The sequence below is a fragment of the Ambystoma mexicanum genome, chromosome 1p (assembly GCF_040938575.1).
Source record: "Ambystoma mexicanum isolate Mex_15411 chromosome 1p, UKY_AmexF1_1, whole genome shotgun sequence".
Classification (NCBI taxonomy): Eukaryota; Metazoa; Chordata; class Amphibia; order Caudata; family Ambystomatidae; genus Ambystoma; species Ambystoma mexicanum.
Genome location: NC_090921.1, coordinates 1,114,029,233 through 1,114,056,759, shown reverse-complemented (window position 1 = coordinate 1,114,056,759; position 27,527 = coordinate 1,114,029,233). Strand labels below are relative to the sequence as shown.

General features: G+C 44.0%; 1 protein-coding gene across 3 annotated transcripts in view; it reads left to right on the top strand.

Annotated features, from left to right (window-relative positions):
* Positions 1 to 12,341, top strand: part of LOC138449115 (zinc finger protein interacting with ribonucleoprotein K-like) — a 361,705-nt gene extending 349,364 nt beyond the window's left edge. For all 3 annotated transcript variants that reach the window (XM_069604746.1, XM_069604745.1, XM_069604744.1), the window contains one exon: positions 8,520 to 12,341. In XM_069604746.1, coding sequence (XP_069460847.1) covers positions 8,520 to 9,322 — 803 coding nt within the window. In that variant the 3' untranslated portion in view covers positions 9,323 to 12,341. The remainder of the gene's footprint in view (positions 1 to 8,519) is intronic.
* The last annotated feature ends 15,186 nt before the right edge of the window (positions 12,342 to 27,527 follow it).

The window sequence follows — 27,527 nt, the reverse complement described above, 5'->3', positions numbered from 1 at the left end:
CCAATCCAGATAGATGGGGAGCCTGAATTCGAGGTGAAGAACATTTTGGACTCTAAGATCTCAAAATCAAAACTTTTCTATCTAATTGATTGGAAGGGGTACGGGCCTCAGGAAAGATCTTGGGAACCCAGCGACCACGTACATGCACATCGGCTAGTTAAAAGGTTCCATCGGAATTTCCCAAACAAACCGAAACCTCCTGGGGAAAAGACCTTGGGAGGGGCCTTGGGGGGGGAGTGCTGTCATGATGCCTACCCCCGGAGCACCAGGCCAGGCCCAGCACCCCCGGGAGAAGGCATCACGCCCCCGGGTAAAAGCCCAGCGGCCCTTTATAAGGGCTCTTCGGACTCTGTCCTGGCGCCGTTGGCGCCAGGCTCATGTTGGACATCAGTCCAGGCGCCATAGGCGCCAGGCTCATAAGGGGAAGTGTTTGGTGCACTTACCTGAAGCAGACCATGCTGCACACTCACCTGATGCAGACAATGCTGCATGAAGAACCAAGCCAAATGAGGTTTAGGAGGGACTATTTTTCTGAAGGAACTATTTTGTTACTTGGGTGGGGCTGTGGAAGAATACTCACCTGGAACTTCTTCCAAGGCTATTTAAGCCACGCCCGGACAGCCACACGTGCTTCGCGTTGTTCTGCATCCAAGCAGCTGAACGCTCACCGTATCTGCTCCTGCACCTGGACTCCAGCCACGCCCACCTCGAACCTGGAACACCTGTAAGGGAATAAGAGAAGAGAAAGGTGAAAACCAAGAACTTATTCAACCTTCTTACCTGCATCCGGAATCTTCACGCCAGCATTCCTGAAGGAAGACTTCCATTTAAAAGCACCGCGTTGCTCGCTGCAGCGCCGCGCTTCACTCACCTGTTCCCGAGACGCCGCCCAGCTCCATCGCGGCTCTCAGCACCGGTCGCCACATCTCTGCACCTAAGGGAGAGAAGAAGAGACAAAAGGTGAGCAAGGGAACACAAGAGGAAAGCCGAATTTTCAGCCATATTACTTACCGGCTTTTCTTGGTGAACCATTCCACATCTCGGGTCGGCGCCGCATCTTTGGCAGGTACCGTACCCCAGCCCCTATGGGGAAAGGACAAAAGACATTACTGGGGAATTATAAAGACATTTAGAGGGGTCGCCCTCATCACTAACTCACCTGATTTTACCACCGGCAATTTAACCCCTCAACGCATCGCCTTTGTTCTGCACCTGAAATAAAGGTCAGAAAAAACAACATAAAAGGAGGCTCACAATTGAACTTTTGCATCTTCATACTTACGGCGTATCGCTCAGAAAAGTCAAGTGGATTTGCCAGCTCCATTCTAAAAACCAGTGAAGTAACTGGACGAACGCGCGCCCCTGCACCAGAAGCAGGATGGAGAGTTCATCCTTCCAAACCATAAGGTGAGCTTAAACCGGGGGTTTTGGAGGAAGTCAGAGAAGAACGAAGGGGGGAAGGGGGGAGCAAGCACACTATTCAGCAGACAGTTAATCCCCTTTCTCATCTGCAGAAGGATATTCCTATGGGCCAGACAAGCAAGATTTGGGGGTCCTGTTCAATCGGTGGTCCGAATTCTGCGCATCACGCTTCAAGAGTCCACAGCAACCCAGACCAGACCAGCGCCTCCGTGGGAGCCAGGTGAGCGTTACACCAAAATTCCCTAAAAAGGTTAGGTGGATTGAGGAATGCAATCAGGCCTTTGAAACCCTGAAAAAGGCTCTTTGCCAAGCCCCAGTACTCAGAGCTCCTGACTATCACCAAACTTTCATTGTGCAAACAGATGCTTCAAATGTAGGACTAGGTGCAGTCCTCAGTCAACTGGATGGGAAAGGTAGGGAGCACCCCATTTGCTTCATCAGTAGAAAACTGAAGGATCCTGAAACAAGGTGGCCAACCATTGAACGAGAGTGTTTTGCTATTGTGTGGGCTCTGAAGAAGTTTAGGCCATACTTGTATGGTTCTACTTTTGTCATTCAGACTGACCACCAACCCTTGAGATGGTTAATACAAATGAAAGGGGAAAACCCAAAACTATTGAGATGGTCAATCTGCCTGCAAGGGTTTGATTTCACCATTGAGCACAGGTCAGGGTGTCACCACCAAAATGCTGATGGTCTCTCTAGGATGTATTTCATCGACTAGAGGTATGAGATTCATCCAGGAGTGGATTAAATCCTCCTGTCCCTTAGTCTGGGGAGGCAAGTGTTAGGGAGAATTCTCTCTTTAGGCTGAATTTCCTAACCTAGTGAGTCCCCCAGCAGCTTTGCTGGATTTTTGGAGTTTGTTTTTTTCCTCCTGCCAAGAGTGAGACTCTTTTTCTCCCACTCTTGGACATGATTTATGGTATTCCTTTGACTGGTGATGTGTTTTATGGGCTATGGGGTACTTTACTCCATAGGGTCTCATGTGTTTTTACTATGTGTGTTACACAGCACCTTCTGTGCAGTAACACAGGGGTGTCATAGTGACACCCCACCATAGACTCCATACACTGGGACTGACTACTGTCTCCCAGGGCATGTAAAGTCACCATTGGCTTTACTAGTCCCAAATTATTAACAGAAACCAGTACAAACCATCATATTGTGGACGTACTGGTCGGGGCAATTCGATTGCCCCGGGGTCTGTTAGTTGAGGGGGCATGTCTCCGTCCCCCCTGATCGAGTTTTGGCTGGTGGCAGTGGAAACTACTTTTTATATTCGACCGCGAATATTTCCCTATGGGATTTTCCCATTGTTCGAGGCTACCAACTTTAATTATTTAATTCTCTGGCTGCCTTGACCCTCTAACTGGTCCCTTTCCTTGGTCCAACTCCTTTTTGAACCATTACAAGACTTTTGTGCACTGTAACCGTGTGACCTTGGACACATTTTGTTTCGATCCTCTTAAAGCGGATCCGGCCTACTGACTCTGAATTCACGGTTTTACTTTGCCTTCCTCTCTTGTTATGTTCTTGTAAAAGTGTTGGGATCTGTTTCAATTTGTTCTCTGCTTTTCTCTCCCTTTTTAAGACGAACTATTAGAGTGCCATCTACGTTAAGCGCTCACCGCTGTCTGAAAATAAGTGGGACTTTACTTAAGACTTGTCTAATATTCTTTTAAGGGAGTGTATATCTTTTAGTGACCGTGTTTTTGAATTGCTTACTATTAGTGCCTGTGTGTTTTTCTAGATGTGGTTTTAAATAAATAATTATATCTCTTTTACACCAAGCCCTGGTCAGTGTTTACTTGTTCTGTTGTGTGCTCTTGACCTATTGTGAATACTCTGTATACTGCCTACCAAGTGAATCTGTGTGGTACAGACTGCTACCAAGTGGGTTTACTGCCAAACACCTGTAGTCTTAAATCTTTTGCAGTGGTCCCAGAGGGAACTGCACAGGTTTCTGCCTAACACCCACTGCTACTCTCCCCTCTCCTCACTGCTACTCTCCACTCACTACTACTCTCCCCTCACTAATACTCTCCATACTACTGCTCTCCCCCTCACTGCCACTCTCCCCTCTCCTCACTGCCACTCTCCCCTCTCCTCACTGCTACTCTCCCCTCTCCTCACTGCTACTCTCCAATCTCCTCACTGCTACTCTCCCCTCATTACTACTCTCCCCTCATTTCTACTCTCCCCTCAGTGCTACTCTCCACACTGCTACTCTCCCCACTACTACTCTCTCCTCACTACTACTTTCTCCTCACTGCCACTATCTCCTCTCCCCCCTCACTATTACTGGTCCCTCTCCACACTACTCCTCGTCCCTCTCCACACTATTACTCTACACAGCGCTCCAACAAAGGCTTCTCCCTCAGTCACTGTCCCTTCACTCGCTTACCTTCCCAATCAATTTCATTCACCCTCTACTCTCACTCACTGACCTCACTCGCACACCTTGCAAGCACTCTCACACCCAAGTACCACTTCCTCCCACCAACCAAAACCTCGCCTTGCACACCCTTTCAGCAATCATCCTCCACGCTCCTCTGCAGCCTCCTTCCTCTGCCTGGTCTTTTGAACCTCACATGAACAACACACACTGTCTTGGTTTCCCTGCCCCTTTTTATCCTCCTCCTACCGCTTGGCATTGGTTCATTCCCTCAGCTGGTTTCCCAGGAAGACTGCTGGCTTCCTTTTCCCTGGGGGCTGGGTTACAAGGACAAAGACATATATAACCGGCTTTAAGCCTGCCGCCTTCTTGTGTGCAGGTCTGCCGGCTTTGGGGAATGGCGGGAGGCTTAAAGTATAGTCAATGTCAAAGTTTGTATGTCTCCCATCTTTTCACAATGGTGGCTCGTTTAAAGTCTAACTAGTTCCAAAGTTCTTATAGGGATTGGTTGGAGAATCAGGATTGCCAGTTTGCTAGGTGAACCGCTTTGCGGTCCCACTGAAAGTAGGATCAATTCCCCAGCGCATTTCTGGGTTGCATAGAGCGTTCGGATTGCCGGTTTGCTGTGCGGTTCGTGATGCAGTCTTGCAGTTCCTCACCATCTCCCTCCTGGTTGGTTTGATCACTGTCTCTCCACCGTCATTTCTTCTAGAGGGATCTAGACCTATGGTGCGTAACATGTATGGGGCAAGAAAAGGTGGTACTTGAGTCACATAGCCAGGCACAGGTAGAAGGGACAAAGACTGGTACCTATGCAGTACAATCTCACAAAGAGGAGGCTCCGGTGAGCTTTCTCGTGGCCAGAGATTGATGCAATAGCAGATAGGCTACTGAGGTTGTGCCATGGTTGCTCCATTAGTGACAAGTCTAAAGTTACTAAAGAGTCTCCACTCTTGCCGGTGCAGGCTTCCTTGGCACCCAGGGTAGATGTCTTGGGGTCTAACCAAGGATTAGTTTGGGGGGGGCAAGTTCTTAGAGGGTGTTTTATTTTGTTGTTTGAAGAGAGGGTTTCCCTTAGGCAATATTCACAGACAACAGGGTACAGTGTCCATTGGAAAGAATGAAGAATAATTTAGCAAACATGGCCATTAGGCATACCAGAATGGTCTGTACTCGCCGTGCCAGTGGGTTAGTAGAGATCAAACTGCTTGATCAAAGGTGGCATTCAATTGGCCCTGAAGGCGAGGGTATCATGGAGAGAAGTTGTGCGGCAAGTTGATTGGGTGTATTGCATCACACCCCAATAGGTAACCAATGTTACGCCTATTGCCAAAGGCGTTGAAAAATATACCATGAGCATGAAGAAAAACGATGGTATAACAAAACCCTTAAAATTTTAGGACAAAACTTTAGTTGAAGTGCAGTCAAGGTGAGTAAACCTAACGCAACAAAACCCTTGAAATTCAGCGCATTGGGAAACTCAGGACCAGTTTAACTCAGTGCATTGCTGTTGCAAAGCCCAAGAGCACATATATATTATAAGAGAAGGAATTTACAATCTCATGCAAAATGGGATTATGGGGGATATGGCATTATGGGGAAGATCAACGGGAATGCACCGAGTTAAGCCGGTCCTGAGTGTCCCGATGCGCAGAATTTCAAGGGTTTTGAGGCTTTGGGTTTACTCACATTATCACCTTAACTGCACTTCAAGTAAAGTTTTGTCCTTGAAAATATATATATATATATATATATATATCTTTTTCCTGGGCTTGTGAATCTTTTTAGCGTCTCAAGCTCTGCATATTCCACCATCTAGTGGTTGGTCCTGAGTATTAAAAGATGTTTACTTCAAAAGTAAGTGGTGGCGAGAAAACAAAATAGAAGCACACTGCATCTAAGCACGTCATCGAAGGGCAGAGTGTGAGCAAACTCAAACAGGGTGCCAGTAGAGATGACTCCTAAAAACAAGGTTGCAAACATGGTGCAGTAAAACATGACTGCAAAAACGAGGGTTCCAAGCATGGCGGTCAAAGCATAAAGCACTGAAAAAAACTATTTCAAGACAAGATGCTGCAAAAGGATGGTGTAAAATTAAAATGAATATAGGTCCGAACATGGTTCCATAGGGATGCTTTTCAAAACATTGACACCCAAACAAGGTGAAAAGTCAGATGCTAAAAGTCACAAACTATTGGCGGGCTCCAAAAAATTGACCACTGAAATTACTGTCTCAGGAAAGTATTATTCGGGGTGAACAGTCTCCATTTCCAAAATAGGACAAAGACAGTCACCCAACGAGGCAGAACTTTTAAAATCACCCTTTTTGATACCCTCAAGCAACCCTCTCAACGTCATACCAAGAAGGGTATACTCTAGCCGATGACACACTGTCTCCCACACTCCGGCAAGGGAGAGGTGGCCACCAGGAATAGTGGGAACTTGAAGAGTATAGTGAGGAGGATGTTGAGAAGAGTTTAAAGAACATGACATACAGGGTATATGTAGCATAGAGGTAGATACACCGTCATGCCATGAGCACGCTCTTTAGCAAACCTTGGCTAATATCAGCTTACCTATGCAAGAAAGGCCAAAGAGATGGGATAGATCCCATGTAAGATAGGAAACCCTATCTACTAGAACAGTACAACACTCTTCTCATTGAGGCACCACCAGTGGTCATTTCCTCAGGCACGCACAGTGCTTTGCGAGGGATCACACTTGATAGTGAGCAACCACAGGAGTACCCAATGGAGCCTTCGATGATACAGAACCTCCACCATCAGATTCCACAATGGCAGATCAAACAATGTATGGGACTTTGCTTGCACATGCTGCCATGCTTTAATATAGACTTGCAGCAGAGAAACTGAGGAAAGAGAATGTATTAAAGATATACTACAAGAACCAAAGATAGTAGCTCAGTATGTCCTTAAATTGAAAGTTTTTAGGAGACAACTTAGTTTCTTTAGCCCCACCTACCACTATTCAAGCAGTAAATGCCAGCATAAACAAAAAGTACAAACCATCCCCCTCCAACCCTCGTATGATGATGGGTAAATGAATGACTGATCTTGTGATTATGACCGCAGTATGAAAGCACTATGCTGCACCCATTTCCGCAAGTGATTCCTCCTGAATAAGGACGGTAACACTGTTTTTGTGGGTAGAAAGATGGGTGCTACATGGCATACAATGTATTTATAGCTAACGCAGCAGCCATTATTAGTAGTTAAGACAGCTGAGACTCAAAAAGACCTACCTAAATATTTGCCTGCAAAGTGTACATATTAAGGTGAGGCAAACCATCATTGAGGGGCAATTAGCCACAAACGTGATAATGAAGAACAGTCCTGATGCAGGAGAACTACCAGTCAGCAAGCTTCCAATGCATCAGTTTTAAATAGATATGCATGATTACAAGTAAGCAGACTCAAACTGGAAGCTCAAGCAAATTTAATTAACAAATCATTGCACCGAGAACACCTTTTTGTTAAGGAGGTTGTTGACAGCAACACAGGCTTAAAAGAATGAAACACCCTGAAGGCACTACGTCAGGCCACAGGATGGGTCCTGCTGTAACTTGTTTTCTCCAATACCTTCAGCTTGCCCACCTCTGCACATGCTCCCATTGACTGGTAGCCTATGCAATCAAGTCGAAACAGATTCGAAATCCCCAGAAGATAAACATTATATACCCACTAATAGTCTTGATGGTGTTTGTATATGTTTAGAGCAGGGTTGTCCAACTCCAGGCCCCGAAGGCCGGAAACATGTTGGATTTTCAGAATACCCCTCATTAATATTCATTAGATAAATTTGCATACCATGATTCAACTGTACGCACATTTTATTCATGAATACCAATGAGGGCTATCCTGAAAATATCAGGATTCCGGCCCTCGAAGTCTGGAGTCAGACAACCCTGATTTAGAGTTACATGCACCCACCCACCCAGGTTGCCCATGCTGGCATAACACAGAAGACTTTGCTCTAACACTAACAAAGCCTGCTTTCAGTCCAACACAATTACAGAAAACAAACAATCTGAGGGTGTAGGAAGCAAGGGGCATTTTTGGATCCTGTGCACCTAGGAGAGTTATAACATGAACACCCTTTTCAACACCTACTTATACTTTTGAAGTAAGCAACTACTCTGAACCAACGATTAGAAGGCATACTATGCAAATAATGTGACTAAATGTATACAAACTCCAGAAAGGATATTACTGGGTAGGTCGCTTGTATATATACATTTAAACTATGAACCAAGAAGGGATGCATTATTTAGATAAAAGGCTGAGAGCTTTGTTTTGAATTGTATTGACCCTGGCAGTAGGATCAAACTCAGCGGTCCTTGTATGGCTGCATTCTTAGCACCAGCACCCCAGCAGTGTCTTTAATGATCGTTACAAAACATGGATCTTTGTCTGCTTATTGTCAGTTGCCCTATGGCAATGTTCTGCGCTTCCACAAAAGAGAAATTGAATGACTGTCTCTATATATGCAATGCTCTACATCACTGCTCTAGTGGCCACACACAAGATTTCAGTAGTTCTATAAAGGTATGTCCTTCTTGTGACTCAGTGCTCTCATTTCTGACAGGGTTGAATATTACAATATTGCTGTAAATGTCTATGTCCTGCACAATTTGACATGTAAAAAGCGAATAATAATTATTAAAATTGTAATCCAACAGATGATAGAAGCATGAGCACCAGAAGGAAGATTGGACAGCCTTCAAATTGCAATAAATCATCAGAAAGCAAATCTTCAGCACAAAAGGTCAAAGCAAAGGTGGTCCAGAACTTTGTTGAGAGAACTCATTCTGCAAGGCCGATGTCGCCAATATATGACGAGGAACAGAGAGAAGAAAAACATATTCTTTGGCAAAGTGGTTTACAGCATACAACATATTCCAATGTACATGAGAGAACACTGAATTTACTGGCATCAGACCAATTCAGAAACTGTGAGGGGGTTGTGGGAAATGTAGACATGGCTTCACCTGACTCAGACACTAAACAGAGTTGGAGACCATATAAGTATCCTGAAATGGTGAAATCCTTTTGTCCAAATGGCAGTCAGAGTGGACACCAGCATGTTAATTCAGAAAAAGGTCAGTACACATATACTGAGTGTGAAGGCAACTTTTCTACAGCATCAAAAATGTTGAAACATCAAAGAACACATACAGGGAATAGACCTTATTCTTGTAATGTATGCGGGAAAAGTTTCAATAGCAAGGGAGTTTTAATAAGACACCAAATAATACATACAGGAGAGAGACCGTATCCATGTACGATATGTGGAAAAAGCTTCAGACAAAAGGAAGTTCTCAGTAGACATTTAAATATACACACTGGAGAGAAACCATATGAGTGCGTTGTATGTGGGAAAACCTTCAGTCGAAAAGGAACTCTTGTTAGGCATCAGACTATACATACGAAAGACAGGACTTTTAGATTCATAAATTACTCCAAAGAGGACCATACCAATTGACATTTTAACCGAGAATAATTATTCATGCCCATCATTTCGAGTAAATCTTTGTAAAACAATGTAAATGGAAACTATAACTCAATGTATGTTGAGCTTTTCAGTAGTGTATGACACCTACAGGGGTTAAATGATTGATAACCTTTCCATTTAAGATCCTCGGACTGCTTATAAGTACAAAATGGTACTACATCATAATTAAAGAACTACCCAGCATTACTCTCACAAATAAAAGGTGACAGACCTTCCATGAGATGACATACACGATTGTACCCCTCCAGACCCTTTTTGAAAAGGGTAATATAAGTGCAACGTGTGATAATGTGCACCAGATCAACTGAACTCGTGAAAGATTCTGCAGAATGGATGGAATCACATAGAAGGTGCTGCTGTGGCAGCAGAAGTTCTTTTCTGATTAGCCGCAGATGTACGTGAGCCACGGATAGAGCAGAACCGCAGCTATTGATGGGGAATGATGCAGTAATGAAAGCCATGTTTAAGGGAAGTGACGCGGTGAGAGATTTAGTTGTTGGGCAGGCACATAAGAGCCCATAAGGCCATGCGGGAATGATGCAAGCCTCTGTCTCATGCACAGGAACACCCAGCAATGCGCCTGTTATCTTCACATGAAGGCATACTTTGCTGCCTGAGAGCTGGAATATGGATTGCATGAGCAGTAGGTGCCTGATCAGGTTGCATTATGTGTAATGGAAAGGTCTGCTAGCTTTAAGTATATTGGGTTGGCTGAACTGAATTATACAAGCCTCAAATGGTGCTGAAAGCCAAACCCCTCAAGGTCGGAGTATGCTCTGTTAGGAAGTACACTTTTAATGTAACTGGCTAAATGAATCATACACACTGTGTATGCGGCTTAGGCTCATTGTTTAAAACACAATAAACCCCATTAGGTTTCTGTGCTTTGGACCACATTGTTGGGACGAGGATACTATGGCAATGTCCTTGTCACTGTCTATGCAGCTTTCTGGAAATAAATCATGTCTCTCCCTTTGCTGCCTGGGTTGCTTTTTGAATTATATTGTGATGGATTTGGGGTTCTACACCGTTCGGACTGCGAGTGATGATTCGAGAGGACATTTCTAAGGAGCAAGATCGTCCTGAGAGAAGACTATGGGTCAGGCCGTTTAGACTGGAAGCAAAGGGGTGTGGAATGGTTACAAACATATTATGGTGGAGAACTTGCCAGCCAAACCAAGAGCTTCAAGGAGTACAAAAGGGGAACCTTTGTTTTGGAGGTGAAGTACATTATTAAAGATGTATTGTTTGTTTCCTTTCTGATTTGAGGTGGATCTGTGTGATATTGTATTTAGCACAAATGACAGTCTAGTACCAAAAATATTGTGGCACGACACCTACTTAAAAAATATGAATAAAATGGAGGGGAATAAATTGTAGTGCAAACTATTGTTTGTTCTGTATCAGCGTCACAGAAATATAATCCCCCGTTTTAAGCATTAGATGTAATGGGGCAAGGAGCTCTCATATTCCCATACTTGCACAACTGCAGTGCCTGTCTGCCCTCAGTGAACAGTTGGGGCAATCCCTCATTGCACACTTTCTTGCCTGCCCCTCCTCTTCGACCCCACCCCGGCAAACCTCAGCAAGTGGGAATAAAACCCCATGTCCTCTCTTCTAGTAAACTACTGAATTCCCAAGCCACAAAATCACCCACTGTGCCCCCTCCCAAGCTATTATGCCATTCAGAAAAATCATAGACCATCAAATTCTTTCATCCGTTAAACTGCCACTTTTAGCTATAGACCTTAAAATGACAAAAGTACAAATCTCTTGATTTATTATTCTAAAGAATTGGAGACTGTGTTTATTCTTTAAAACGAGTGCTATCCCCTTTTGAGTAACGTGTTCTGTTAATATGGATTTGGGAATATGGATTTTCAGAATCACCCGGGGGGGGGTGGATTCTAAGAGGCCACAGTAAGGTAATGGCAGTTTGGGGAAGGTGATGTGATGTGCACGTTTTTAAAAATACAAGACTACACCAAGGAAGACAGTATCGCCCAGTACTTATAGTCTTAGGGACTGATCAGTCTCCCTATAAAAAGTGAGCAAAAGCAAGGCGCTTTGAAACACAATTCTTTTGTATAAAGCGCCTTACAAATGCTCAATAAAATAAGCGAAGTAAAGCTGAGGGCTTTACTAAACTCCAAAATGTCAGGTCAGGATGCAGACAATAGCAAAAACATATCAAGTCTCATTGAAGTCTATGGAAGGAAAGCAGCAAAAGGAAAATCTTTCCTATCATGAGCCTATGTCATTGTGATTGCGATGCATTTGTGTTTGGCCTTGATTAGTCATGCAGTAGTGCATACAACTGTTTTCAGGAGCATAGGGGGTTTCAGATAGACAAGTCACCCGAAACATTTCTGTTGTCAATAAGTGATTTCATCAAAGAAATAACTTTGCTTTTTTAAATTTCCACATGTGGTTGGACTGCCTGGGGACACAATCCTTCTGGGAAACTGTAATAAAAACGATCGAGGCCATTACTCACATGGCCCTACCTCTGGAACCTGAGGTGATACTACTAGGGGCCCCGCTCCCAGAGGCCTATTAAAGAACCGGAACCTCGGCAAAGCTAATCACACAACTTTTCCTGGCCGCAAAAATTACAATAGCTTGCAAACGGAAATCACAAGAGGGCACGCTTCTACAGCTTTGGTGGGTGAAGATTTGGGATATTCTGGTGGCAGAAAAGGTCACAGCAGCCAAGGAGGGCACTCTCCACAACTTCACCAACATTTGGACACCATTCTTGGAGTATGAGCAAATCTACCCGGCCCAAACCCACCAACCACAGATGGCGAAACGTTTTCTTAAGACTGCCTAATACCATCAACCCTCCCCCCCACGTCCTCACCCCTCGGACCGGGGGATGAGAACCTAGTTTCCTATCGCCAAAAGACCATGCCATCAATATGTTCAACCATTGTAACAATGATGTATGTTGCAACTGTTTAAATAAAGTATTTTTTTTTAAATGTCATGTTCGTGTCCATTTTGTTTAAAAAGCTAAAATGGATCTGTAAAAATCAAGCTTTTAAATGTATCACAATTGAAATATGTCCTTTTTGTAGAAAAACTCCCCCAAAAATATATTGCATAATGTCTTATATCAATGTGAGATGCCCTGCATTCCTCCTCATAACCCCTGCACACACTTGATATGATATAATATAGCATTTATAACACACCACGGTCAATTCATGACTAGGTGTATTGTTCCAAGATGTACGCATAAATAGGATCCCTTGCACCTATCAAAATATTCCTATGAATTTGCATGAAGGGGGCTGGATTCAACCCCAAACGTTGCTCATGCTAGGGCTTCTTGTACTCCTAATCCTTGCACCCACCCTCCTCCTATTGCCATGAACACATCAGCCCACCAATCTCGTGTCAGTATCGGATTCTGGGTGCAGGATTTGCACCTGTGTACGCCTGCCAGGCTTCTCTTTTTCTTTCCATTGTGTCAGAATGGATATTCACTGATGTAAACTCGTGATCGCCTTACCAGGGACTCTCTAAACCCTTCCACACCCTCAAGAGCCCTGGAACAGGGGACACAAAGCACATCCTAACCCAATATTTCCAGATTAAAAGTAGGAAATAACTAAACTATACATTCTCAACCTGAAAGGGAAAGGATGATCGAATAAGGTTATATGAGCTGTCACCAAACCAGACTGTAAAGATTCAGGTACAATTCATAGGAAAAAGTCAAATGATGCCAAACACTAAAGGCTATTTTACAGTCAGGAAATCAGCATAAAAGACTTTCACAAGAGCAAATTGAAACAGAGAAGGTAAAGCAACATCACAAGAAAAGGAATGATAAGACTCTTGGGGTGAAGATAGAGAGGAGGCAGCACCAGGCGGTCACTAGTAATCAAGAACTAATAATGAAGGCCAATCTAAAAACAGAGAAAGGACTCAAGCAGAAAGAATTGCCAGTGCCAAGTAAAATCCAATGATGGGTACAAATGTAGAAACTAGACATAGAAGGAACATGAAGAATCGAACCAACAATGAAGTTGTGGAGTCCCATTTTTCTCTGCTTCCCTCACTGTGTTCTTGCCTCTATGATTGTAAAGCGCAGTTTTGCTTCCTGAAGCTAGGTCCATGCTCAATAAATAACCGAGTAACATTTATAACTAGGAAGCTGTGGAGTGCTTGTACTTTTAGAGGTTGCAGTTCGTTAAAAAATGGAAAACAATGACCTGTTCTAGTCTGCCTGGAAACAGCAGAGACTGACACTTTTGTAGTGTTTGATGGAGCTACAATACAGATGAGCTGGGGAAGACTGCACTGGCTGTGAGCTGAGGAGACGTGTTGGTGCCCACCTTTGAAATTGTTCCCTTTGTGGAGTACATGCACAGAACCCTAGAGAAGAGCCACCAAGCCAAATGCCAGCTTTGCCAGCCTTTAATCAGCACTTAATGAGGGAAGCAGGCAGCAGGGCCCCAGCATAACCTTTTTGTAGATTGGACCCGTGTAGATCACTCGGAATTCCCAGGTATGCATGGATAGGATCTTTATTAAAATGCTGTAACCAGGGTTTGATACATTTTCTGGTATACTTTCCTTCAGCCAAGAAATGCCCAGAGAAAGGAGACTGGCTCATTACAAGTCCCCTGTTATCCCGCTAGTAATTCTGGCAGGATACCGGGGGACTACTGGAACTGTCTCCGCCGCCCGATATTCCAGTATTACCAGGATATTATGGGTGGCAGAGACACCGGTAACTCTCACCGTCACTGGTAATGCTGGTGCCGGTGTTTGCTGCGATTGTGTCTCCCTACTGGCAGACTTGGAGCTTGGCTCATTATGAGTTTGCCAGTCCGGAAGTAAGGCGCCAATGTATACCGGCACCTTATTTCCGGACCGGCAAACTCATAATGAGCAAATAAGTGTAACTACAGTGAATAACTTGCTGTTGCTTCCTTAAGGTGCAGACTGGTAGAGGGCAGATCCACTATCAACAAAATTGCTATTCTATCAAGACCGAGGACATCTGATTGGTAAGAATTTGAAAGATATATTTATTCTTTTTATAGAAAAGAACTGCACGTATGAAGAAATATTATGGAATGGTTTTAAGCAGGTTACGTTAAACTGAGCTGATAAGCAGGAGAGAGGGTTGGGCCACATTTACCCATCCAAAGCATGCTTTGTAAAGCTCTAGCTCTACACCGTTCAGTTCCTTCAGACATGGGCGCTCAGTTTCATGTCAGAAGAAACTCCTTCTGTGCCTTAGACTCTTGGAGCAAACCTGACTTTTCTAGCCCAGCTAGTGTTGGTCCCAGCTAAATGGGCTCTCTGATTTTTTTTTTTTTTTTTGTAAATATTTTTATTAGTTTCATCACAAACAAACATTGCACCTTAACATGGTGCATAAAACTACTCAAACCCCAACACCCCTCTTTTCCTTCACCTCCCCCTCTTTAAAATCACTATAAAAGGCCAACACGGTCCACTAACCCACAACTGTCTCTTCTCCATAATCCAGGGAGCTGTCCGTGTCCAATTCTTTGGGTCCCATGCCCGTCAGAGATGCAATCAGATGCTGCCACGCCATCAATGATTCTGTTTCCTCCTCGCTCCCTCTAAATGCATGGTCTCAGAATTGTTTACACGTATAAAGCAGTTTGCATAAACTGTTATGCAACAACTTCACACTATTACACTATTATTGACAATTAAAGACATAGTGCCAGATTTTCACAAAAACAGAAGCCCAGTTCACAAAGGGCATCTAAATGAGCACATTTTAGATGGGCCTATTCAGATGCCCTTTTCATCCCTTTGAACATTTGTGCAAATCAGGGGTCATTTCTGCGTATTTAAAAGCGCATCCTGAATTCACAAACAGGAAGCACTTTTAAATGCGCATAAATTAGGCGCATTACGCGCAGAGGGATGATCAAATCATGACAGGGTCATTTCCAACCCGTCTTGCTTTTTTAAAGTGAGACAGCCACTATTTCAGCTGCAGCTGTCCCTCTTGCATGTCGATCCCTCAAACAGGGAAAGAGGGATATATATTTTTTGTTTTGTTTGGTTGACATTTCACAGTGACAGGCCCTTTAATGGCCCGTCATGGTGAAGTGTGTCCCAGGCACTCACGAGGGTGCTGGGAGCCTGTTAAACATTAGTGTCGGGTTGTTTTCAAGGGGGCTGGCCAGTGCATCATTTGGACTACAGCACAGCCCCCTGAAAACAGGGCTCAAGTCGAGGGTACACGCGGGGGGATGGAGTCCACCCACTTTATTCAGAGGGGGGACTCAGTCCCCCCACCTAAAATGAGAAACATTAAATGTCCTCTTTGAATTTCTGAATAAAAGCTGACCTCAGGGATGAAACTGCAGTCTGGCAGATTTGGAGGCCGGAAACTCCACCACTAAACCATATAACTTGATGAAAACAACTAAAGGTGAAATATGCCATTTCGGTACTGCAAGTCCCAGGGAAAACATTTGTATTGGTTCTTGGAGTTTAAAACATGTTAAATGTTAAAGGTATTTGTACCGCGCAGCGTCACCAACGGAATTGGTCCCCAGACGCTCAGGCGGATCTGTAAATGATAAAGGTGGGATGGGTTAGTAAGGTGAAGGAGGGAGTAGGATAGTGAGAGGAGTGGTGTTCTGTTGGCAGCTTCAGCTCAGTATACACCGGGTGCTGAGCTTTGGTGCGGGTATCGGATCGGAGTCAGTCCGTGTGTGCTGTTGTTCCGGCTTATGTGTTGTTGCAGTGTTGTGAAGTGCGTGCGGCTTGTTGTGCGAGAGATGGTTGTGTGAGTTTTTTGAGTGAGATAAGTATGCAAAGTTTGAGTTTATATTGGTTAGTGGGTTACCTGACCTTTACCATGCTAACATTCACAGTTCTGTCTGAGTATGGCACTTGTTGGCCCTTACATTTCCATCTAGATGCGGCGCGGGCCAATGTTTAGGACTTCATCCAGGTGTGCTCATGCCAACATTCACACTTTTATCTAGATGCGGCGCAGGCTAGAGTTTAGAGATCCGTCCAGGTGTGGGTCTGCTAATATTCACAACTCCAGGTGTGGCACACGCTAGCATTCACGTTTTCCCTAGGCGCAGGCATGTTGTCCTTCAATCAATCCGCAACAATTTTGCGCCCGGAGTTCCCGGAGGTTTATGGGCAACTGCTTTTCCTCTGATGTGAGAATGTCCTGTGTATTTGTATTTATTTATTTGTATTGCGCAGTGTAGCCCTAAGGCAGCTGTGCGCATATCTTACATAGTATAGGTTCACATTATACAACCAAATTATTCAGCAGATCATAGTTACATATATATATACAAGGTCATATATACAATGGCATGTTACAAATGGTAGATAGCTAAATGCAGTTTTGGTTCCAGAGACCTGCTTTGACTTTATTTCTAAAGGTCGTAAATGATATTTCAGATCTTGTGGTAAGGGGGAGAGCATTCCATTTTTTAGCAGCAAGAACAGGGAAGCTAACTCCACCTGTCCTTTGTTGGTTAATTCGTGGTACAATTACACAGTGAGTTTGGGCTGTTCTGGTTGGTCTTGCTGAAGTATGCCGTGGAAATGTATCGCAGAGGTAGGGTGGTGCCTGGTTGTGTATAGATTTATGTGTTAAGGAAAGTACTTTAAGGTCGATTCTTTGGTTAATATTTAGCCAGTTGAGATTTTGTCTAATTATGGAGATGTGTTGTTTCTTTGGGATGTTACATGCTGATCTGACTGCATTATTCTTCATTACTTGCATTTTATTTAGGTTTTGTTGTGAGGTGCCTAGATAGAGTGCATTGCAGTAGTCAAGTTTAGATAGCACTAGTGTTCTTGCTACTGCTATGCAATTGTTAGTGGAAAGGTAGGGTCGGCAGGCTGTGATAAACTTACATGTGTACGCTGTGGCGATTGCCAGTGTATTAGCTTGTTTCTTGAAGGAGAGTGGCGAATTAATGTGAATGCCCAATGTTTTCACATTATGTGATACATTTATGGTATTGCCATCGATGTTGAAAGATTTGAACGCAGAATTTAATTTGTTTAGTTTACTGGGGGACCCAAGTAAGAGAAGTTTGGTTTTGTCGTTGTTTAGACATAAACCGTGGTTTGCCATCCAGTTTTGTATAATACTTTATATATCATTTAGTGTTTTGCTGTCTACAGTGTGGTCTCCAGTGATAGGTATGAGGATCTGGGTGTCGTCAGCATAGTTTGTGTATGTGACACCCAGATGGTCAAGAATATTAAATAAAGGTTTGGTAAAAACATTATAGAGAGTTGGTGATACGCAGGATCCTTGAGGGACTACACAAGGTAGTTAGATGGGATATTAGGGTCGAGTGTTGTTTTTTTTAACAATGGGAGTTCCCATGCATCCTTAAGGCTAGTAGGTACTGAACATGTGGCAAACGAGGCACTGATGAATTTCGTAATAAACGGTGCGAGGATGGGGGCCGCTTCTTTGATTAGTGTAGCAGGACAGATGCCCCCTTTACAATTGGAAGGTTTAAGTTTAAGTATAATCTGTTCAACTTCTTTAGTGGATAACGGTTGAAAGTTAAATTGTGGCAGTTCTGCCAGAGGTGACGTGGGGAGGTTTAGTGGTATATTATTGTTGATGATATTTTTTTTTAAGTTAATTTTGTTAAGTAGCATTGTAATTTTGTCTTGGAGCGCATTTTGAATATTCGTGCACCATTGAGTATCTTTGATACATGGGTCTGGTATGGGAGCAGGTGATTCAAGTTCTTTTAGCATATTAAACAATTCTTTTGTATTAGAGTTAGCTTTCACTATACGGTCATTATAGTTATCTTTCTTGGCTTGGATAATGGCTGTTTTGTAGTTGAATGACAATGCACTGAATATCTCTTTATTCTGTGCGGTTGGGTGTTTTTTCCAGTTAGTCTCTGCTACTCGTTTCTCTTTCCTAAAGATCTTTAGGTTAGGTGTGTACCATTTATTTAAATGGGCAAGTGGCTTAGATTTCTGTAGTTTAAGTGGGGCTAATGTATTGATAGCTGGAATTAAATTCTCTAAGGTGAAGTTCCGTTTACTTCTTATCGTTGATGCTGGTGCCATAGTGGGAATGGAGCGAGTTACTGATTTGTCAATAGCGAAAGTAATCAGATGATGGTCTGACCATGCACAAGGTATATTTCCTAACATCTTGATGGGGCAGTTGAGATCTGCTAGCCAGTCCAGGGTGCGACCCTTGTTGTGTGTAGGACTGTTTATACAATGTGTAAATCCTAGTTCTGACATTGTATCTTTGAGGGATGAGGCTTTGGTGTCTTTAGGGTCGTCAAGGCCAAGATTGAAATCAACTAGGATTATGACTTGAGATTTGCATTTGGTGTTAACAGATAACATTTGTGATATATCATTTTCAAAGGAGGAGATACCTCCTGGTGGTCGATAGATCACGTGCATGGTGATAGTAGTGGTGGCAGAGGTGGAGAATTTAACAGTAAGTAGTTCTGCTGAAGGAAAGTGGTCTTTATTGGTTATTCTCAATTCTAGCGTAGTTTTAAAGATGACAGCTACACCGCCTCCTTTGGTTTGATTAGAGTTTGGGGCTCTATCAGCTCGAAGAATAGAGTAGCTGGCTGGTAGAGTTAGAGCTAGGGCTGGCCCAGATGTGGGGTTCAACCAAGTTTCAGTAACAGCCAGAATGTCAAGGTCATTGTCGGTCAGAGTGTCAAATATGTCCACGGCATGAGCTTGGATAGACCTGGCATTTATAAGTCCTACTTTGATGGTATTAGGGAGTGTATTATTGGTTAAGATAGGTTTATTACTTGTATTCATCGTTTTAACTGTGGGTAGATCGGATCTAACATTGTGCACGTGACCTAATTTGTTGGAGGCATGGATAATAAGTGTGGAGTGTCGTGATGTTCTAGATCCTATCCTCCAGTTTCTTAGAGGCGTATTGCACGGCCCAGTAATAAACTGCAAGGTTGGGCAATTCAATGTTAAGTGGTTACCGTTGATCATATCTGCACTGCTGTCAGTCAGGAGAGAGGATATTGTCTGATGGATAGTATTATAATATTTGTTGTAGGAGTTTAGACGAGGGTGAATAGTGAGGGAATGAGGTGTCATGTCAATGCATGCTTTAAGGAACCTGGTTGGAGGGATGTCTACTGAAAGTGGTAGGTTAGATGTCATTTTTAGCTTAATGGATTGTTTATTATATCTATATGGGCTAGCCATATTGGCAAGGATAGCAGAAGTCGAGCAGTCCACTGAAAGAAGTGAGGTGATGCAATTTAAGAATAGTAGTGGTTGTAGGGGCATTCTCACTCTGGGTTATTAGTCAGTTATGCCTAGGTGGGGTGGTCTAAGATGTTAGGTAGTGTGACTACCTGACATGGGGGGCATTGCCATTGAAAATTAGCCAAATTAGTGGTGTTCGAGGTGTAGAGGCCGTCAGCGAGCCTGATTAAGGAGTCATCGGGCTGGTCTAGGTCACACAGAAATTCGGATGCATGGTCGCCAGTACAGAAGTAGGTGCGATTGGCGATATGCAATAGTTAGATCATGAACATGCAAAGGCTGATGGTGCAAATGCGTTCGCAGCATTTAGTGTTGTAATTACATACACCAGCTACTAGGCGTGAATAGTAATGTGTGGGCCCCCGAAAACCTCCAAAGAGCCATGGGTTGTGGCTGTGTGCTGTTGCTGTTGATTAGATCGATAAGTCATTTGCTTGTAGGCCATCACCACCAGTTGGATAGGCCCATCTCAAGATTTGGAGAAAAAAAACCCTTGAACTCTCTCTAGAGTTTGTGTGTTCTTGAGGTCATCTGTCACACCAGTCAGAGATAATCTTTGAAGACGTGCGCAGACTATACATTTGAAATGTCCTGGGCCAGTTATGTTGGAACAAAGTAAGTAAACATATTGTGACAGCGCTTACAACAATTTACTAGGGTGGTAAGTAGTGAGATTAATTTTGATACATTTTCATTTGCTTGCTTGTTGTTGGTCTTTTAAAAATATATATATATTCACAAATATATTGGTTTCAATGGCAATAAATATATTACGTTTAGAAGATTGATTTGCTATCTTGGGGAACGTCCATTGTAGTGTATAAATTCCCTGGTTCCCTGTGGTAGTGCGTTTGCCTGCCATTGCTATACAATAATAATTAAAACTTAATCGCACCACCTGCGTGTCTTCCTACCACCAACACACAGGAATAGTGTCATCCACAAAATGATGATCAGCTCCATTGAACCTCGAGCACAGCATTGCAAGTCTGTAAGGCACCAATAGCGGGGCGGGGCCCCCCTCCACAGTGGCTGGAGAAAATTAATTGGTACGGGCGAGTTCATCAATCGGGCCCTGTTACTCGTTGCCAAACATGTTATAAATGAATAAGCCACACCTGGTTGGTTGGTTGCATGTATGTGGTTAACAGGAGCGATGAAGGGTGTGCTTCAGCTGAGCAGCAACGTGCTGACCACTATAACAGACTGCAAACCTTGGCAGACAACCATTCAAAATACACATCTGAGAGTGGGCGTGTAATGGAATGCAATGAGCAACAGCGCTGGGCAATATAATACACAATGTGAGGGGCTGAGAACAAAGGGGTGGGAATAAGGTCATCATTGTATGTTTCTTTCATTTCAGAACCCAAAAATAGTCCCTTAGCATGACATTTGTGGCATACATGTTTTACTATTTCTAATGCCTGCGCATTTTATTTGGAAACTGACCATGATGTTAAATACCCACTTACTCGATGTTTTAACTTTTTTGCTGGAAAAGCAACGTGTTCCCATCAGCTGGAAAAGGTTCCTTGACAAATGCTCACAATGACAGACCAACGAGTGCTGTTTCAGTCACAATGTGTACAAAATAAGAGCCACTCATTCGAACCCAACTGGATGATTATGTGCAGAGAACAATAACCCGCTAAATACCAGCTGTGAAAGCAGTGGCAGCAGCCCGCCTGCCTTATTAGGGCCCACTAATGATACATGGGAAGCTTCAGACAACGGAAAGAGCTGCTTGCCACTTTCATTGATCTCGGCGCAGCATTTGATGTAGCTAATCGGGCACATGTAATTGACAGGTTATATACAATCTGGACCTTTGTTAACCTTTAATTCATGGTACACCAAAATTAGATTGGCAATTGTTTGAACGGATCGGAGAGGCAGGGGCATACAGCGGCACAGCGGGACACAGCCTCTGCTTATCCTTTGACACGGTGGCCTTTCACGGGCCACTGAGCAATAACGCCCACTCGCTTTCGCCCTCTTGTATTTATTAGCTCGTAGACGCAGGCGACCGCGGATACTTAAGTGTCTGTCGACAAGTTGCTCCATCTCCTTCCATCTTAGTAAGGCGGGCAGAAGATGTCTTCCTGCTCACTATGGTGTAACAATTTCTGATGTGAAATCCATACAATTACCAACAGGAGGAACTTTTCAATGGTGAACTGAATATATTTTAGTACAGAGCCAAACAACATACAATCAATTAAAGTTGAAATCCAACAGTTAGCCGTAAAACACTTCCCTTTGGGTTGCACACCTTTTAAAGTTTTCAAAAACACAATTAGAAGAAAATATCCTCTCTTGGTTTTGTGTGTGTGTATTGATTTTATGAAAAGCAAATGCCATTCGTTCTGTGCAATTTGGGTGGTTATGCAAAGCCAATTTCATGAAATGTGCATATTTCACCGTGACATGCTAATTTCTGGTGATGTCACATCCCATAGTGTTTGTTGATGAGTCCCCCCCACTTTAATTTTTAGGACTTGACGCCTGCCTGGAAATGTGCGGGCCACCTTTGTGATGAAGGTGCCCTCCGTATTTCCAAAAACGGGGCATGTTTTTGAGAATTTGCTCCCATAGTTTTTCTTTATCAACAAAACAAACCTTGTTCATTTAACCCATGTGAACCTCCCTTTACATAAAAAGCGTGATCTTATATGATCTACATATTTGGACCATAGACTAGCATTGCAAAAAATCCACTGGGAATCTTTAAAAATGTCAACATGTTACATTCATGATACAAGAGGCCGAATATTCCCTAGATCTCACCCTAACAAATGGCGTAAATTGCAGGCCGCACTTATTGCCTTTTCCCTTCCTTCCAGCCAAGCAGCTAAAAAAAAGCAGCTTCCTACTGGTCGAATAGGAAAAAGCTCACAGTGTTTACATCCGCCCACAGAATTTGCACTGGCAACTAGCCATTAGCGCGTGATAAATCACTATTGGCAAGTAAGAAATTGTATGCATTTACACGTGGAGAATTGGCAGGCGTGCCAGGCGGCGCTTGAAATGTATGCATGACTCGTAACTTGCATTTTTCATTCTTTCACCCTGTTCATATTTTCTAACCCTACACCTATTTCACCATGATTCCATAATCTCATATATGACACAGAATTATTCTTCCAAAGTTAGAAAAAATAACTTTATAATGTAGCCATGTTGCATGAGACAGAACACATTAGCAGTGTAATTCATGGAATTAATGTGCGCCGAGAAACGAGGGCGTAAGCGTGAAAATGGCACGTTTCCTGATTCATGGAAGGCAGTACGCGTGGCTTACCTGGGACCGGCGCTGAACTACACGTGTCTCACACATCATTGCGACATCCCGAAGGCTGTGCGCGAGACGCTTAGTGAGGTCTAAGGGCTGAGGAGACGCTGTTTGGCTGTGGCGAGTGACAGCAGTATCCAGCAGAGAAACCAGCAGAGGAGCGAGATCCCAGGTGCAGCATATCAGTGTCCTGAGAGGTGCGTGTGCCTGTGCCTTTTAGATTTCTACCCAGTCATCAGTCACCTGACTGGGTCTCAAGGCATAAAAGGCCGCCTCTCCCGCCCTTGCGGCGTTAAGCCCTGAGGTCTAAGGGCTGAGGAGACGCTGTTTGGCTGTTGGGAGATGGATCCTTCAATTCTGGTAGCCTCGACAACGCTAAGGACTCGAGCCCAACTCAAGCGTGTGGCCCCGCTTGAACCTCCAGAGCCCCCGCCGAAAAAATGCCGGCAGAAGCAGGTGAGCCAATATTTTCCATGTAACTCGCCTACAGACAATTTTGGTCACACGAGAGAATCCACTCCCCATTTTCATGACAATGTGTTTATTGGCCCAGCCGAAGTAACGTCATATTCGAAGTCCCCTGGATCCAATTCCCACCTAAACCCTGAAGTTACGTTGGGTATCATGCAGGCTGCATACCCTACACTCAATTCGAATCAGGAAAGATCAAAGACTTGCCGTCTGTCGAGCCTCAAATTACTACCGACGTGTGATTCGCCTGAAAAATACAACCACGCCACGAGAGACTTACCGGTGGGATCGGATCCCTCCCTTGTAGACCGCGACGGGATGGGCGTGTCCCCTCGAGAGTCGCGGGGGCCAGTGGTGGGGATGATGCGAGATACCCCCTTCCTGGACGCGTGCTCACAAGCGCCGGCAGTTGCTTTCGACGAGTTCGCCGTGGATGGGGGGCGGTGCTATTCGATAGCCCCGGAAGAGGAAAGAGAAGATGTCGAGGACCGTGACTCCCTAGCGGAGGCTGTGGATACTACACAGCGACTTGCTGATCCAGCGGAGGCGAGTCCCGAGTCCCGCAAGCTTTCGAACTGCTTCAATGAAGGCGAAAGCCTTTCTGTCGCGGAGGCAGTTTGCGGTAATGACGTGTTAGTGGTTACTCATGAAGGCTTATTGTCCATAAAGTCTAGCCAACTACAAACGAATACACCAACTTCATCGTTACTATGCTCACCCGCAATCAATCCGGCTGAAGTTCAAGCTTTGACTGATGACGTCCTATCAGGTGACAAACTATGGGTCGGTGAATTGGTGTCTGGGACCTCAGACAGGAGAACTCGCTGGAGGTGGTATCCACAGTGCTAAAGAACCTGATATTACTGAACAAATCGTACTCAAATAAACATTCTGTCACATCTACTCCTAAGCTTGTTGCATTGCCGGAGACTCCTCAGGAAAGGAATCGTCCGAACATTACGCTTTTAAATAGTCGCAGTTGGGAGTATGGCAAGAGTATGAATTACAAAGTCTTTGACCCTGCATCCCCAGATGAGTCAGTCTCGCCTATGCAAAATATAATGGCAGACTCACAAAAAACACTCCCGATGCATGGTGGGTTAAATCTTAATCTCAGACAGAATTTTCAGCAGCAAATCACAAATGAGTCAAACAATGAAGGTTCTGTGAATGATTCGACTACAAAAGACTCCTCATTTATCGAACGCCCCTTTCCGAAAATTAGACGGGAAAGGAATCGCCATAGACATGTAAAACGTAACTTACAAGGAATAGGCAGTGAGAATCAGCCAGCCTCATGCGTGCATGTACCAGCAAATGAGCTTCTAATAGCTCTAACTTTGGCAATGGCGATTTCCTTAACACCCTTTACAAAGCTATACGAATCAATAAATGAAAATATAAAAGACATTTCGACCCTAACAGCTATGCTGAACTCAAAAGTGATGCACTTGGAGTCATTACAGTCCGCCCAAAAATCTAAATATGAGGAACAAAATCACACCATATTAGCGGAATTAAAGTCCTTAAACGAAGTCAAACTAAATGACAAAATCGATAAAAAACTCTTTGCAGAAGTTGCAAGGGAAGCCTTGTCTCTCTTTCGAAAACCGGAAAGTGAACGAAACTGGGATGTGCAAATCCCGGGAAGCGATATAACACAATCAACAAAGTCAAAGGAAGGCTCCCGTGAAAAGGATAAATTCAATTGCGATAAGTCATCTAAAAAGCTGTCTTCTAAAAGGCAAGACTCCGAAAGCCAAGTAGAAGGATCTGGAGACAAAGAGAAAACAGCCTTGCCCACTTCGCCGGATCCAGGTTGTCTCCTAGCGGAACCGTTGGCTGGGCCCCTAGCCAACTGCATTACATCGACAAGGGATAAGCCGGACGATGCTAATACCCTTGATATGTCCTTCAACACTGCCTTTCTACAATCTAAAAATATTACGAATCCGGCGTTACTGGACGCCCAACAAGCTTCAAGTTCCATGCAGTCCGTGTCGGAGGTGTCACAAGCCAGCGAGCCAGGTATCCAACCTCCGTCCGTTGTGATGCCGGGCGTGCTCTTTCCAATTTTTGGGAGTCAAGATGCCGAAACGAACTTGAAAGCTTATGTGACCGAAAAAAAACCACAAGCTTGTTTGGAGAAAAAACAGAAGAATTTGCCGGCACGGAAAAAAGGGCAACAAAAGGGTGTTTGCAAATTCCTTCGTAACCTAAACATGTTCCAACTGGTGGATAAGGCCATTACCTCAAGCTTGAAGTTAGCGAATACGATCAATGAGAAAGTACCCGTACGTTCAATTGAAACGGCAAAGGAACCTGATACTATTGAAAGCTTATTATGTCAAGAGGATCACTCAATCCAGATTGAGTTATTGGACCTTTCCACATATGAGGAGACTGATCCAACAAATGACTCCGGTCCAAGTGAGCCGTCCGCCATTGAAGTTCCACAGAAAGGAAGTATCACTGGCTTAACGATCGCTTCAAAATGTGACGTTCCTCATCGACAGAATGATACTCAAATATCGCACAAAAGTTGTGCTGTTCCTGTGAGCAATAACCCCCTGTCGTGTTCAATTGACCTCTCCAAAGTGAGGCGATGCGAGATCATTCCCAATATAACTGGAGACGGGGTGAGGGCCAGCGTCCCCAGGAGTCCGGTCTTTAAAACACTTCAAGAGAGACGGGAAGGTCAGCGTATGAATAAACCGCAAAATATGTTCGTGCCCAGCAAAATCAGCTGCATTGGCATGAATGGAGCCAACCAAACGGAAAGAAGCGGCGTCTCTCTCTCTACTTTCGCCACTGAATTCCGATGTCTGCAACTGAAAATGTCCCTCGATCACCTCCCTTTACCAAAAAAAAACGATACTATGGCTGAACAAAGGCAAGAAAAAACGGGTGACAAAGAATCATCGATTCTAGTCAAAGTAACGTTGGAAAGCTTATCCAGAGGAGATAACTTCATTTTGAACAGATCTAACGTATTAAATTATTACATCACATTCCCCATCTTCGGTCGCTTGATTCAAAGGATATACAAACGGTAGAATTTCCAGATGAGACCCGCACAGACTTAGTGACTCTTCATTTAAATTCCCATATAATAGCGAAAGTAATTCTGGAGGCTGAAGAAGACCTGCTATCGATGGGTTTTGATTCATATAAAGTGGAGGTCTTTGAAAGCGGCGCGAACGAACAGAGATTGAAAGGTTCCCGTGATGCACGGGCCCCTCAGATCGACACACAACGGCCCAGCCCAATAGTACAAAATACAAAGGTATCTAACTACTCTCAACTGCTGCTGCAGAAGCAAAACGAAAAACTGCATTCGCAGAAGCAAAATGAAGATCTCCGAAATGTTTGTCACAAGGAAGCCATAAACCAGAATGACGAGCGCCTCGAGGAGGGCGAGCCAATGAGAATGACCCCGATGGAGAAAATTAAAATAACAATAGCAAACAGAACTCCGGTACCTGTGGTGATGGCCCAGAATACAAATACCCAGGTAGAAAACGAGGCCCCGCAGGAATGGTCTTGGTTAGCTTCAGCCCTGCATATTAAAAAGAACAGCTAATGTTCAATCCTGAACCAGGCTCAAGAATGTTTGTTTGCATCTTGGAACACTCGCGGCTTTTTACATCTGTTCAACACCCCATGGATTGACGACTTACAGGTGATATGCCTGCAAGAAACTTGGTTGCGCGAAGCTCCATTGCTACCTGATTTTGAAGTTGCACTGAATCCAGCCGCAAAGGGTGAAAAAGGGCGCCCGGTAGCAGGGTTATTAACCCTGATCAAACGATCGTCCGGTTACCGCCTAATTAAATCAACAAACCATACGCCCTACATTCAAGTATGCGAGATAAAGAAACCCACTGACAAACTTTCGCCAGACGACACATTAAATATAATTAATATTTATTGGAATCATCAAGTGGCGGGGACTCACTCTTTTATCGATCAAGTTTCCGTAATAATCGACAACTTGCGGGAATCTTCAAGTGGTTCAGGCACTATGCTCTGCAGTGATTTAAACATCGATTTTTTCACACCGCAGAGCGAGGCTAAAAGACGCCTCGCACAATCTTGGTTGGAAGAATTGAAAAAAGAGGG